Here is a 13,599-nt window from a genome sequence, read left to right as displayed (position 1 = left end):
TAAGATACAGCTTCTTACCAGTGAAAGACTTAAACTTGTTGGAGGATTTTGCCTTCAAGACTAAGAGTAAAATTGTAGTAGAGACTTAATAGGGAATTGAATTAGAATTGCCTTATTGACTACCACAGACAAGGCTTTTTGGACCTCTCAAATGGTAATCCAGATGATAGAGAAATAATTTAAAATTGTCATATTGGCTACCACAAGCATTAAGCTCAGTGAGACTGCATAATGAAAACTCGGTACCCTAACAGTTATAAAGAAAGATACAGGTCATTCAGTGACAGTCCTCTGCTTGAGCTTTCTTTTTGCCACCTTTTATATCCTTTGGTCAGTAAAACATGCGGTGAGAGGTGTTAGGTTGATCAAGTCACCAGCTACCTTTGAGATATTACCACTAGAGGAAATATGGCCCTTCAGAGACTGGCCAGGAAATCTAAGGCAGGACCTGTTTTTATCGGCACACCAGTTTCCTTTCACCCATACATACACTGAATAGTCTGGCTTATTTTGTATGCACTGTCTCCACATATCAGACAACAATGAACATGCTATGCTTTTCTTTTGTTTCTTTTATCAGAATACCCATCCTGTGAACTATAAAACTTAAAATGAGTTAATGACTAAGCAACAACTAGTCCCAAGCCCTATAAAGTGGGTGGGTTTGAGTTTGTCAGTAAGGACATATAAAACCTGTCAAAAGACAGCTGCTCCAAAATTTGAAAGTGATTCTGAAATCAAAATGGTTCCCAGCACTCAGCGGCCTTCAGTTAGGTGGATGGTGCAAAGAATCTTCAGGAAAGATGAAAATGAGCACTATAAATTTAGGAACAGTGTTAGGAAAAACAGGGAATTGATGGGAATACTGACAAGAAGAAACATTGATATGTTGAGTTAAGTTCTAAAGGAACTGGAACTAAATTCATGAGTAGTGAGGCAGAGAAACCTGAAATGAGTTAATGGCTAAGCAACAACTAGTCCCAAGCCCTATAAAGTGGGTGGTTTTGAGTTTGTCAATAAGGACATATAAAACCTGTAAAAAGACAACTGCTCCAAAATTTGAAAGTGATTCTGGAAACAAAATGGTTCCCAGCACTCAGCAGTCTTCAGGAAAGATGAAAATGAGCACTATAAGTGTAAGAACAATGTTAGGAAAAAACAGGGTTTAAGTTAAGTATACCTTAGTTTAACCAGACCACTGAGCTGATTAACAGCTCTCCTAGGGCTGGCCCGAAGGATTAGACGTATTTTACGTGGCTAAGAACCAATTGGTTACCTAGCAACGGGACCTACGGCTTATTGTGGTATCCGAACCACATTATACCGAGAAATAAATTCCTCTAATTCTTCATTGGCCGGGCGGAGACTCGAACTCGGGCCTAGCAGAGTGCTAGCCAAGAACTCAACCGACTCGTCCAACGAGAAACTGATCAGGGAAGTGATGGGAATGCTGACAAGAAGAAACATTGATATATTGAAGAGGCAAGTTTTAAAGGAGCTGGAACTGAATTCATGAGTAGTGAGGCAGAGAAATACAAGTTCTGGTAGAGCTGCATTAAGACAAGACAGTATTTGAAACATACTGGTCAAAGATGAAATGGCAGAACATAGGGGAAAGGTGGATCAAATTAATAAAAGAATAATGAAAATTAAAATGATCCTAGGAAAGAATGTTATGCATGTGTGTTTGGTTTACTGGCTATAATTAGGAAGACCAGAAGAAGAAAAACAAGAGTTTTAGAAAAGGCTGTCAGATGTAGTGACAGAAGTGCTGCAGTCAGATGCAATGCAGATAGGAGGAAACCTAAATTGTTACATAGGAATGGACAGAGGTGGTTTTGAGGATGTTAAGGGTAGGTATAGCATAGGAAAAAGAAATCAGGCGGGAGACACACCACTACAGTTTTATAAGGCCAGGGAATGAATTTGGTAAAAATAGTGTTCAAGAACCCAAATATAGAAGCTGAATCACATTGCTTATATCATGGTGAAAAGTACAGCTGGCATCAAAGAAAATCACTGCACTGTTATACCAAGTGGGATGAGGCACTTTGGTCAGAAAAGCAGTAGACATTAAGTAGCTGTTTGAAAACCTTTAGGAATGCCTAAGAAATCATGGAAAAAGGAGACAGATGAAGACCTGGACCTGATAGGTATTCAGGAATAAAGGGTACAGACAGAAGAGTAGAAAAAACTAATTACATTTCAGACCTAATACAGGGAAAAGCTTCTACCTTACTCCCTCCATTGATGGCAAAAATATATATACAGCATAGTATTTTAATTCCAATAAGATGCTTGAAGGTGCAAGTATTTTAACTGTGCAGGTTTAATTAAGTTTGCAGTAAACAGTCTTAAAATTGCCCTGTGAGATTTTATTTTTTATTTACAACCAGCATATTATCTTATAAATGTTAAAACTGCCTTTTATTATCAGATTTTTACTTTTTAAAGTTTTTTTTATTTACTAACTAGTTACCACAATTCTTTACAGCTTCTGATCAAATTGACAATCCCCTACTCATATTATTCAAGATGTGGAGTGTTGATCAATAAATTTTTCAATGATAATCAATATTTGTATTTTCTTAACAGTCCATTTATTGATATTTGTATTTTCTTACAGTCCAATAAAGCCTTCAAGAAGATTGATGCTGAGAAAAAACAAGCAGAGCTGGATCGTGTCAAGACAAAGTATGGTATCAATACAGATGAGAAAAAATAGTCACATTCATTAAACAGCATTTTTAATATGTGGAAAGTTTATTGTTTATTTTTAAGTGACAGAATTGAAGACAGATATTCCATATACCGTACATTTTTAATTGGATAGCCATTGCCATTGTATGCATCAATTGTTATTTTTAGTTACCTTTAAAAGCTGTAGCTTGAATTAAGCATGGAATATGATATAATACAGTACTACAAAATTTTGGAAAACAGCTACATGAATGTACTATATTTATTAATTGTAACTCAGTTTGCAATGTAATGTTGAGATAAGTTTAACTTTCATGCCTAATGTATATTTTTATACATAACTACATTACTGTTTTAAAAAATATAAATGTGAAATTCATCCGCGGTCATGTTCTTTTGTATTATAAAATTTGCATTAGCCTAGAAAGTAGGCCCAGCTGCATAAATGAAGGATGTATTCTATTGTATTTTTTCCTCTCTAAGAACTTTTCAGTACAAAGGATGTATAGGATGCTGTTGCTGCCAAGAAGTCATTCATTCAAGGATAGGAGTCATATGAGAAACTTGGTGTAATTTTTTACCAAAGCCATTAAGAATTTTTGCAGACAAATGAAAAATTGTGGCACAGGGCAATCTTGGTCCCTGTCCTTACCTCCTTCTTCACAACAACAGTTCTTACTATTAGAAATTGTGTTGTCATAAAGTCCTAGAAAATAGATTAGAGATGACTTAAGTATAGATTATGAAAAGTTGTACTTTGCTCTTTAGAATCATCTTTGATTCTTTATAATAGAATTTGGGGAGATCTTTATTAAATTTCTTCTTTATAATAGAATTTGGGGAGATCTTTATTAAATTTCTTATTACAATATTGTACTTTTTTACTCTCATGATTACTACTAGTTATATGTATGTACATCTGGATTGTACCTATATTTTATTATTAAGAAAACACTGAGTTGTCTCTCTGCATAATTATATCAACATTTTCATTTGTAACTGTACTGTTTCATTTTCTATGGAATAATGGTGTCAAGATTTCAATGTTCAGAAATAATTACTAGTGATAAACTGTTTCCCTTTAGAGGATGACTATTTATTACTAAATTACTCATCACCATTGTTAATGGGTTTTCCTTTTACAGGGTTAGAAATGCTGGGTTATGTATTCGCCTCTATCTTGTGCGCTTCTGGAATTATTATCTGGTCCAGATCTTCATCTATGAATAATTATTCCCATGATCAGAGCCTTTCTAAAATTCCTTTTAGGTGATACTTATTGCTTTGAATCTAGTAACTCCCTTTTTCTGAACCTCTGCCCAAGTTATTTTATGGATAGGCCTGTCTCATATTTATTTCAAATTTAGAACTTCATGCTTGTGTGATTTCCAAGATTATGTCAGCAGATTGTTCATCACTAACAGACTGTATTCAGTACCTGACAACTGGTTGCCCAGTGTCATGGTGGTCTTTGAAATTCCACAATAACTTGTCTGAGAAAGTGATGTTTCTGCACTCTTCATTTCCTCATGAAATATTATTTACCCTTTCAATTATGAGTGGTCCTGAGATGTGCATCTTTTGGGTATTTAATCAGACAAATCCAGCTGCCTTTTTCCTGGCTTCCTGTTGCATTGTACCTTATGAGCAATAAATTTAAAGTTCTTTCTGTCCTTGCATCACTGGAAATGGAAGCGCTCACATCAGACTTCATTAATTTCTTCCTACCAAAGTTGTAATATACAACTTGAATTTGCCTTTCTTCTTCAAGTTAAATGACAGAGTGGAGGTGACTTGTGTTGTGACCATCATCAAAGCTAAGTTGGTTTCCACATCTAAGTTAATAGTAAGCCTTAACTTACTCCCCAGTGACCTTAGCCATCAAATCTACCTCCAGGTAAGTGGTTCCTTAGGAAACATGAAATACAGAACTTACCTCTGTAATTTCTCAACAAACTTAAAAAGAGACTTCTTAGGTAGCTGTGTAATGGATTGATAGGCTGTGGAAGTCAAATAATTTGAGTTACACCACACATAAGCCATTTCATGATGTGAAAGTGCTGTGTGTAAGGAATCTCATAACTGGTATGAATTGGGAATTTTTTCATTCCATTGTGAATTCTTATCTTCAGGAAGAACATATAGTATACATATTGTCAATCAGGACATCACAGGATGCATTTTGCATGTTATTTAATTAGAGAACATCCCTAATTTTTTCTGTATGTAGAGCACACTTTCGAAAATTTTGATGAAAGGACTCCTTAGCTCTGATCCTCTTGCCAAACTGGATTTCATTCTGTCATCTGAGAGGCCTTTACAACATGGATTTCAGACTGTGAGTTACCATTACTCACAAAACAGTCTTAGTACCAATTTTGCTGCTTTGCTTAAAGGCAGCCAATCAACTGATGAGCTGGCCTGGTCATGGTAGGTGTCTTTTGTGTCAGATATGAGGCAAAATGCAAATTCCAAATACTGTAATCAACAGAAAAAATTATGCTATACAACCTCTACAAAATAAACACTATTAAGCTAAATGCAAATTCCAAATACTGTAATCAACAGAAAAAATTATGCTATACAACCTCTACAAAATAAACACCATCAAGCTATCTGTAAAAACTTACTCCTGAGCTGTCTGTGCATGTTAGTAATGATGATGATGAAAAATAGAAATTTATATGTTTTAACATGAATGTTGACAAGCATGTACAAGTAATCACCCCTCAGAATTGCAATTTCTACCTGGAATAGTGTGTGTGGAAGAGCTTTAGTAAATGATAATAAGGTTACTACTCATGATATTATCCTTCCATACTGGGGTGTTTCTGTAAGGTAATGAAAAGAGCATAGAAAAATATAACTATAATAAGAAATAGAAAACTAGTACAATATTATTACCCAGTTACCATGTAAAAGGTAAAAACATGAGGTCATACACATTTCCTTCATCTACAAAGGGATTTATTTTCTTTCATTAACGCTTTCAATTCAGTAACTTCATCATTCCAGGTTTGCTGATGCACAGAATTATCAGAAAGGTCTGCTATTTTAATTGCTTGAATTTTCACTATTGTGCTACTGCTGTCAAGTTCACCTACAGCCATCACATATTTTCCTGAAAGTACAGTCAGTTTTTTAAAGTTGCAACTGCCATAAGTTTTTAAACCTTTTGGGAAGCTACTCAATGTTGTAGCCTTTATATTGATATAAAAAGTACTCGTACTTTTCAAACTATGTCCTGTGAACCATTTTTATATGGTACAGTATTTGTAACAAAATGTGCATAGTAAGGTGGGTAATAAAAAACTATTTGTTCCTACAGGCATACAAACCATTGCCTTATATACAGCAGAATCTTTCAGCACAAGCTGGAATTGGTTGAAAACTTTGTACCAAGGTGGTTAACAGGTGGAGATGGGGGAGAGTATCCCTCACTCACCAACCATTGCCTTCACTTTACTTTCAGCCACAGCCACTGTGAAGGAAGCACATGTTGTGCTCCCATCATCTAACTGGCTGAAAGTGTGGATATAGTTCATAAGCATCACCCATTCCCTGCTGTTTTTTGGTGTGTTTGCTCACAACTGTATTTTTTTTCTGATCCTTTATTTTTTTTATGCCATTGGATAAAAAAATAAGAGAAATGTCTCTGTGATGGGAATGGAAAGTAATATTTGATTTAGGCATATAGCCAAGCACTGGGACCCATAGGGTCATTCAGTGCTGTGAGGAGAATGAATGAAAGTGGAAATTATATAAATAATGAGTTTAAAATAGATATTCTAAAGATCCAAATTTAAAAAGGCAAAACTGAGGAGAATTAATTTCTAATGGCCATTTCATGTCACCCAAAACAACTGACCTCACTGTACATGCTCCTTGCAGGGGGAGGGCTTGCTCAAGGGCCTCCTCCTGTGAGGAATATATGCTGTGGGATTCTCTGCAGTGGATCAGGCTTGGGAAGAGGAGAAAGGGGGATAATGAATAAATGAATCATTTTGAGTTATCTGGCATTGTGAGTAAGAGATGTTTACCAGCTTCCTCAGGGAAGAAATACTCCCCAGGCAATGCTGCTAAGCCCACTGAGTTCCTTCTTGCCCCCATCTTCCATACCCTCAATGAGTGCTACTCCTCTGAGGGGTATTGCCACTCTGATATGGATTTTGAAGCTCCAGGTACCGGTAAGATGTCATCATATAAGTACCCGAGCACCAGGGAGCCCTTCATTCACTGCCATCCTAGACAACCTGGTGCAGAGGAGAAAGGTGCTGACTCCCAGCTGTCCCAGGAAGCCTAAGGATGATTCTTCAGGTACTGCTAAGGAAGGGAACCCCTCTAGGTCAAGCTGAAGCAGCATTTTTTGGAGAATATTTCACTTGTTCGTGAGTGTAATAATCTGGGTTAGGTGACCACGGTTTCTTACCGGTTGACTGTCTCTTGATGAAGATTACCTTCGGATTCACTCCTGAAGTTAGACCCTTAGTCCGGCTGTCCTGGTCTCAATTTGCTTTTGGTTTCCTGGAGGAGATGAAATCTTTGGTATGCAGGTCAAGGAGTTCCCTCACTTTCAGTAGGTCAAACAAGCTCCTTCCCTTGCTGCTTTTATGCCAGAGGAGGTATGATGTACCTGAGGATGTGGAGGCTACTCTGTTGGCACTTGATGTGTTAATCTGTGTACTGACTAATGACCTACCATTGGAAAGTATGACAGGAGAGTTGCTTTCTCTGCCAGAGAGGATTCTGCAATGGAGACGGCAATGATGGCTATGCTCCAGACTGCTTCGTGGCTTGATCTATGGTTAAATTCACTCACAATCTACCTGCTGTGTATCAGAGGTTGTTGGAATCAGGAGGCAGAGCTCTGACCTTCCTGGCACATCAGTGTGCCAACAAATGGGTAAAACTGATTCTTTGAACAAGAAACATGGTTGCCTCCCTTTTCTTTCGTCGTCTCGCAGATTAGCCCTGTGACGGAATAGTTTGGTTTGGGGCTCAGCAGTAAACTGAAGTGGCGGAGTCCCAAACTCTGATCACCCACGCTGCTTTTAAGCCTTCCAGTTAGAAGGCAGGCTTGTCCAAATCTAAAGGTCTAATGAGCTTTCCATGGCTGGTGTTGTCAGAAAGCATGTGCCTGTATAACCCAGTCTTCTTCCTCTAAGAAGGGCAGGGAGACTGCTCAGTCCTTTCATCCTCATCCTCGTCTGGCAGTGCCAAGAAGGGAGGCAAGGGGGAAGACGCGAGGAGGAGGTTGCTGCCGTGAGTAGGGGTTTGCCTTTCTTGCCATTGGGTCGTATGATAGGAGCAGGGAGCGAAGCCCTGGGTAGTAGCAGTCCTTTGGGACAGCTACAGGATTACATTCAAGGACATCCATACCCCTATCTCGTATGCACTGAACAATTTCCAGTTCTACGCTTCATGGTCACAGATGCAAAGGCAGAAGTGATGTTGGAGAAGGGCATCATAGAAGTTGTAGTGACCCAGTCTCAGGAGTTTAACTGTCAAACTTTCTTGGTGGAGAAGGTGTGACTGGAGGTTGGAGACCAGTGATTAACCTCTGCCCCCTAAACGAATTTGCACTGCAGACTTTGTTCCAGATGGAGACACACCAAACAGTGTTGGACCCCATCATACAGCAATTTCATGCTTTTGATAGACATGAGGGATGCATACTTTCATGACTCTTGGAAGTACCTCTGTTTCATCTGGTGCAGGACCGTTTACCAGTTCAAGGTGTTATTCTTTGGACTGGCGATGGCCACTCAGCTGTTTACCCAGATATTTACCTTGCTTTTGGCTTGGTTTCATTTGGTAGGTGTTTGCTTACTGTGATACCTGGACAAATGATTGGTCCAGGCAATGTTGAGGGCAAGACTCAGGACAGAGATCACCCCTTCAGTTTTGTCACAGGTTGTGGGTGCTAAAAACTGGGAGTAGCTAGATCTTGAGCCCAAGCAGCAGACAAAGTACCTGGGCATGCTTATAGATCCTGCAGTGGAGAGTACCCCACAGACTCTCGAGTAATTAAGCTCAAAGAGGTACTGGCACAGTCCCTGGCCAGCTTGGTTGTGGCAGGTAGTCCTGGGTCATCTGTCACCTGCAGAGAAGCTCGTGCCCCAAAGGAGTTCCCGAGTTCCACATGCACTCACTTCAGTGGCAACTGAAGCAGCAAAGGAGTGCCTCTCAGAACTCTCCTTCCTGTCTTATTCGCCCCGAGCCAGGAAGGACTAAAGACTGGTGGCTAGATGACAGAATTTCTTGCCTTTCCAATGCAGCAATCATGTATTGAGGGGACCCTGAGAGGGTCGACCCAACCCCATCTGAAGTGTCTGTATCTTCTGGGTGGTAGTGATTTATCCTGGACTTCTATACTGCCAGGCAATAGTGATACGGCTCAATCAGTTCATGCACGCTTCCCTAATAGGAAAATTCCACTTGCTCTACTTTCTGTACTGCCAGGCAGTGATGATACAACTGCCTTGGCTTAGTCTGTTCATGCAGGGTTCCCTGATAGGAAAATTCCACTTGCTGTACTTTCTATTGTGATGATATGACTGCCTTGGCTCATCAGTTCCTTCAGGCTTCCCTGACAGAAAATTCCTCTTGCTGTATTTCTATTCTGCCAGGCAGTGGTGCCAGGCAGTGGTGATATGACTGCCTTGGCTCAATCTGTTCATGCAGGCTTCCCTGACAGGAAAATTTCACTTGCAGTACTTTCTGTACTGTCAGGTAGTGATGATATGACTGCCTTGGCTTAATCAGTTCATGCAGACTTCCCTGATAGGAAAATTCTGGTTGCTCTACTTTTTATCGTGATGGTATGACTGCTTTGGCTCATCAGTTCATACAGGCTTCCCTGATAGGAAATTCCACTTTCTGTATTTTCTATACTGCCAGGCAGTTGAGATAATGTATGACTGTCTTGGCTAAATCAGTTCATGCAGGCTTCCCTGATAGGAAAATTCTGCTTGCTGTACTTTCCATACTGCCAAGCAGTGAAGATACAACTGCCTTGGCTCATCAGTTCATGCAGGCTTCCCTAAAAGGAAATTCAGCTTGTACTTTCTATACTGCCAGGCAGTGATGATAATACTGCTTTGGCTCATCAGTTCATGCAGGCTTCCCTGATGGGAAAATTTTGCTTGCAGTACTTTCTGAATTCCGAACGGAAATCGTGAAAAGTATCAAGGATGACCCCAAGAGAGTGTAACTCCTTTGAGGACTTCTGGCCATCAGCATAGAGATGCTATCCATGATTTCAAAGTGGAATTCAGATCTGTCCTGGATATGGAATTGGGCATGTTATGTACAAATTTCTCCTCCTTTAAACTAGAGGATTGATAGGCTGCACAGTTTGCCCAGGCAGAGATAGGTTTCTCACAAAAAATAGTAGGTCATGGTAACTGGGTAATAAAAAACCTAAGCCCAAAAAGAAGTTGAATCAGTTGTCTAGGTCCCCACTGAAATCAGAATGGATAAGAGACAGCCTACTCACTAACAGAGCTACGACTGGTAACAATTGAGACCAGGTCGGACAATAAAACCTCAAATCAGATCTACCCGAGAATGATACTGATAACCCTTGGCAAGACATGTCAATGTACATTCTTTCACCAGATGGAAAATACCTCATTAACGAAAGGAATTTCGGGACAGAGTGGCCTTTCTCAATACTGAATGGTGCTTGGTCTCTCCTTTAATATGAATTCAGAAACTGTTGAAGGAGACAGTTATCCTGCCTAATAATATAGCAATGAAAGCCAAATAGAGGCAATCATATTAGAGAAAGCCATAGAAGCAACCTGTCTCCAGTTTAATGGAAAATATAGTAAAACAACAACTTTACAGAACCAATAATCTCTCTGGGAGGCATCAGCCTTCCGTCTCTTCACTTCTGAAATCGTGAAGACAGTATTTTAGCCATTTGTCTCCACCATCCCAGTATAGTATCTGATAGTGCTGCAAAAAAATGAGCAACATTTGTCCTCCCTTATGAGAGGAAAAAACTCTCACTGTACATGGCTACCCAGCAATTTTTGACCCCTAAGAGAAAAATCTCAGGACAGCCATGGCTGAATTTTATGCTAAGCTCCATCTATTAAAGAGCTTCCGCTTCCAGTGTCTTCCAAAACAATGTTCACTGCAGTAGCCAAAACACTTATGTGGAGCCTATTGGGAGCACTCTACAACTTTCTGGAGTGTCACATTAAGGCTTCAAAGGAAGCATTGGTGGGCTCCAACATTTCACTCCCCAAAGTAACCTCCCTGTTGCTTTCTTACCCTCAGTTGGAACCCTTTTTGAAGAGTCTGTTATCGTACAACTCATTGAATGAGCCTGACAACAACATAACTGCACAATATAATGTATAACCTTCTTGAAAAAGGGGAATCTGGGAAACAATACCCTTGAGAGTTTACTCTTCCTTAGCCTAAGAAAGCTTGGTGAGAATCAGAGCCATACAAACCTTTAGTCACTACTAAAGGACTCCTCCGACAAGAAAGGACAACAATAGCATCAGCATCCCTTTCAGAGCAGACAAGACACTCCTACCAGGGGAAAGAAAATTTAACTCCTGGATTGCATATTACAAGGAAGGGAAGAGGTGGAGTCCCATAGGCCTTGCATGATTGCAGTTGTCTTCTACAACAGAACATACAGTAAAAGTCCTCCCCTTCAGGGACAGAGTATAATTCTCAATGGGCTAGGTTAGAGATGGTCTCATTTTCCCCCCTCCTCTAAGGTAGTTTTTCCAAAAACCAGACTCCCTTTTAAAAGGTATTACAGGTTGACCATCACTAATCCGGCAATCAGTAGTCCAGAACAATCAGTAATCCGGCACAAATTTCAGCTAGAGTAATTTCCAATGTTTCCGCATTAATTTTCAAATTTCCCGGGTCGCTGCGCTAACTCGCTCGCCGGCCGCTACGATTTCATGGCGCAGTGTGCTGCATCAACAAACTGGTAGCCTAGCTTACATTATGCTGAACTCTATTCACATATTAACAGTATAATACAAACATCAACATAACAAATGTGCATCTTTTTCATAGATCTTTTAAAATGTTATGCTTTACTACAGTGTTTCCAATTGTATTATAAATTGCGATCAATGTTTTCTTTTGGGAATCGGTATCGCGGTGTTTATTTCGCTGCATTTAACTAAGTTCAAAGCGCTTTTCTTGTTTCTAGTTAGCGTAAATGAATATGGATACTTTATTTATTTGGGGCAAGGATATTTTTCGTTATACGAAGTGTTTTTAAGTCGAAATATAACTTAAATGTCTCGTTGTGAAACTAATTTAGCTATTTTATTCGTTAATATATGACGTTCTCGGGAATCGCGGCTGGCCGTCTTGGGTGTATGTTTGCTTTGTGTGAAAAAAATCAAGATTCCGTTCGCTATTTTCTCTTGATTTCATCATAATACGAGCTTTACGTATTTATCTTTTATCGGCGTGAAAACAGTAGTAATTTGTATTCTTTCATGCCCAGTAGTTTTGATTAAAATACATTCTCTCCAGTTTTATTTACGGTCAAGTTTCATCCATGTTGCCGATGCACGATAATTTATAGTCATTGGCAGCTTTAACATTGTTTTCTCAGCTTCAGCTACAACTTGCAGCTTAAAGTTACTGTAGCAGTATATTTCCCTGCCGATCTTTTCTCCAAATAAGGGTATAGTGTTAAAAATATATCAGTCCTATTGTACAGTACTTAACGTCATTTGTAACATAACTACAGTAATTGTGTATTACCGTACGATGGTTGAAATACAAGCATAACAGTTGTTATCGGATACGATTATTAGCAAAACAACAGTTTCCCATTCGGTTGTTTATGGCTGTACGCATTTACGCAAGAGTATAACATTACTAACAATACTTTTATCATTCTCTTTTACTTTTTTAACTAGCAGATGGAATAAAGAGATGGAGGAAAAGAAGTTGGTCTATTGTAAGTTGGTCTCTCTCGCTGCCTGCGCCTGCGTGAAATCTAGAAATATTTTTTCCTAAATATTTTTGTATCGGTATTAATTATTGCTAACCGCATCGTAAACTCGAAATATCGTAAGTCGAATTATCGTAACTCGAGCACTACCTGTATTTGATAATTGTCTTTTCTTTATTAACCAACTTGTACTGATTTATGGGATACTTTAATTCTAAGATGAGGTGCTTAGCTACTGGGTTTCGTGTATTCTAGCCTAACAAATGGCTAATCCGGCACCCTCCAGGTCCCAATGATGCCGGATTAGTGATGGTCAACCTGTAAAAATTATTAAAACTGGCTTTAGCTGTGTACAGTAATGTCAAATGCATTTATTAATTACCTTGATCAATCCATGCATTTCCTCCAGGAATGGTATGACAGTTTGTCACTGTTAAATTATAACCATTATCTTGCAAGGTCACCTGAAACGAAAAACAGTACATGTTAAGTACTGGAACAAGCAAAAAATAAAAGAAACATAAGTCTATGAAAAAGTTACAGTCAAAATTAGAAAAAATTAAGGGCAATTTCAAAGACAGCTGTTTTTATTAAATTCTAATCTAAATGGAAATCTCATTAACAGTTAAATCTTAAGGTTTATATAATCTAAGTAACAGATGAAAACTTGTGCAGAAAATATTTATGGAAAAAATAACAAAACTGAATTGGGTCATAAGTTTGGATGGCTTAGTGCAGTTAACAATTATGTATGACTATAGCAAAGTGAATTTACCACTTATGCGGGGGTTATATTCAACTCTGCATACAGTATAACCAGAACTCATATGAAACAGCATGTATGCACTTTAAAAATATTACCTTTATCAATGTCTCCCTGAGGATGTCATGTAATTGTAACTTCAAAAAGTTCAAGCGAAGCTACCCTCGTGTTATTCTCTGTGCAT

General features: G+C 38.8%; 2 protein-coding genes across 3 annotated transcripts in view; one reads left to right on the top strand and one right to left on the bottom strand.

Annotated features, from left to right (window-relative positions):
• The window catches only part of Sf3b6 (splicing factor 3b subunit 6), a 96,701-nt gene extending 93,176 nt beyond the window's left edge, over positions 1-3,525 (top strand). For both annotated transcript variants that reach the window (XM_067109913.1, XM_067109914.1), the window contains one exon: positions 2,627-3,525. In XM_067109913.1, the coding sequence (XP_066966014.1) occupies positions 2,627-2,725 (99 nt within the window). In that variant the 3' untranslated portion in view covers positions 2,726-3,525. The remainder of the gene's footprint in view (positions 1-2,626) is intronic.
• A 2,030-nt stretch (positions 3,526-5,555) lies between these two features.
• LOC136842508 (recQ-mediated genome instability protein 2-like) overlaps positions 5,556-13,599 on the bottom strand; it is a 28,441-nt gene continuing 20,397 nt past the window's right edge. The window contains exons 4-5 of the mRNA XM_067109912.1: positions 13,035-13,116; positions 5,556-5,821 (exon numbers count right to left, since the gene is read on the bottom strand). Coding sequence (XP_066966013.1) covers positions 5,652-5,821; positions 13,035-13,116 — 252 coding nt within the window. The 3' untranslated portion in view covers positions 5,556-5,651. The remainder of the gene's footprint in view (positions 5,822-13,034; positions 13,117-13,599) is intronic.

Source organism: Macrobrachium rosenbergii, chromosome 10, assembly GCF_040412425.1.
Source record: "Macrobrachium rosenbergii isolate ZJJX-2024 chromosome 10, ASM4041242v1, whole genome shotgun sequence".
Lineage (NCBI taxonomy): Eukaryota > Metazoa > Arthropoda > Malacostraca > Decapoda > Palaemonidae > Macrobrachium > Macrobrachium rosenbergii.
This window is presented reverse-complemented; position numbering and strand designations above follow the sequence as displayed.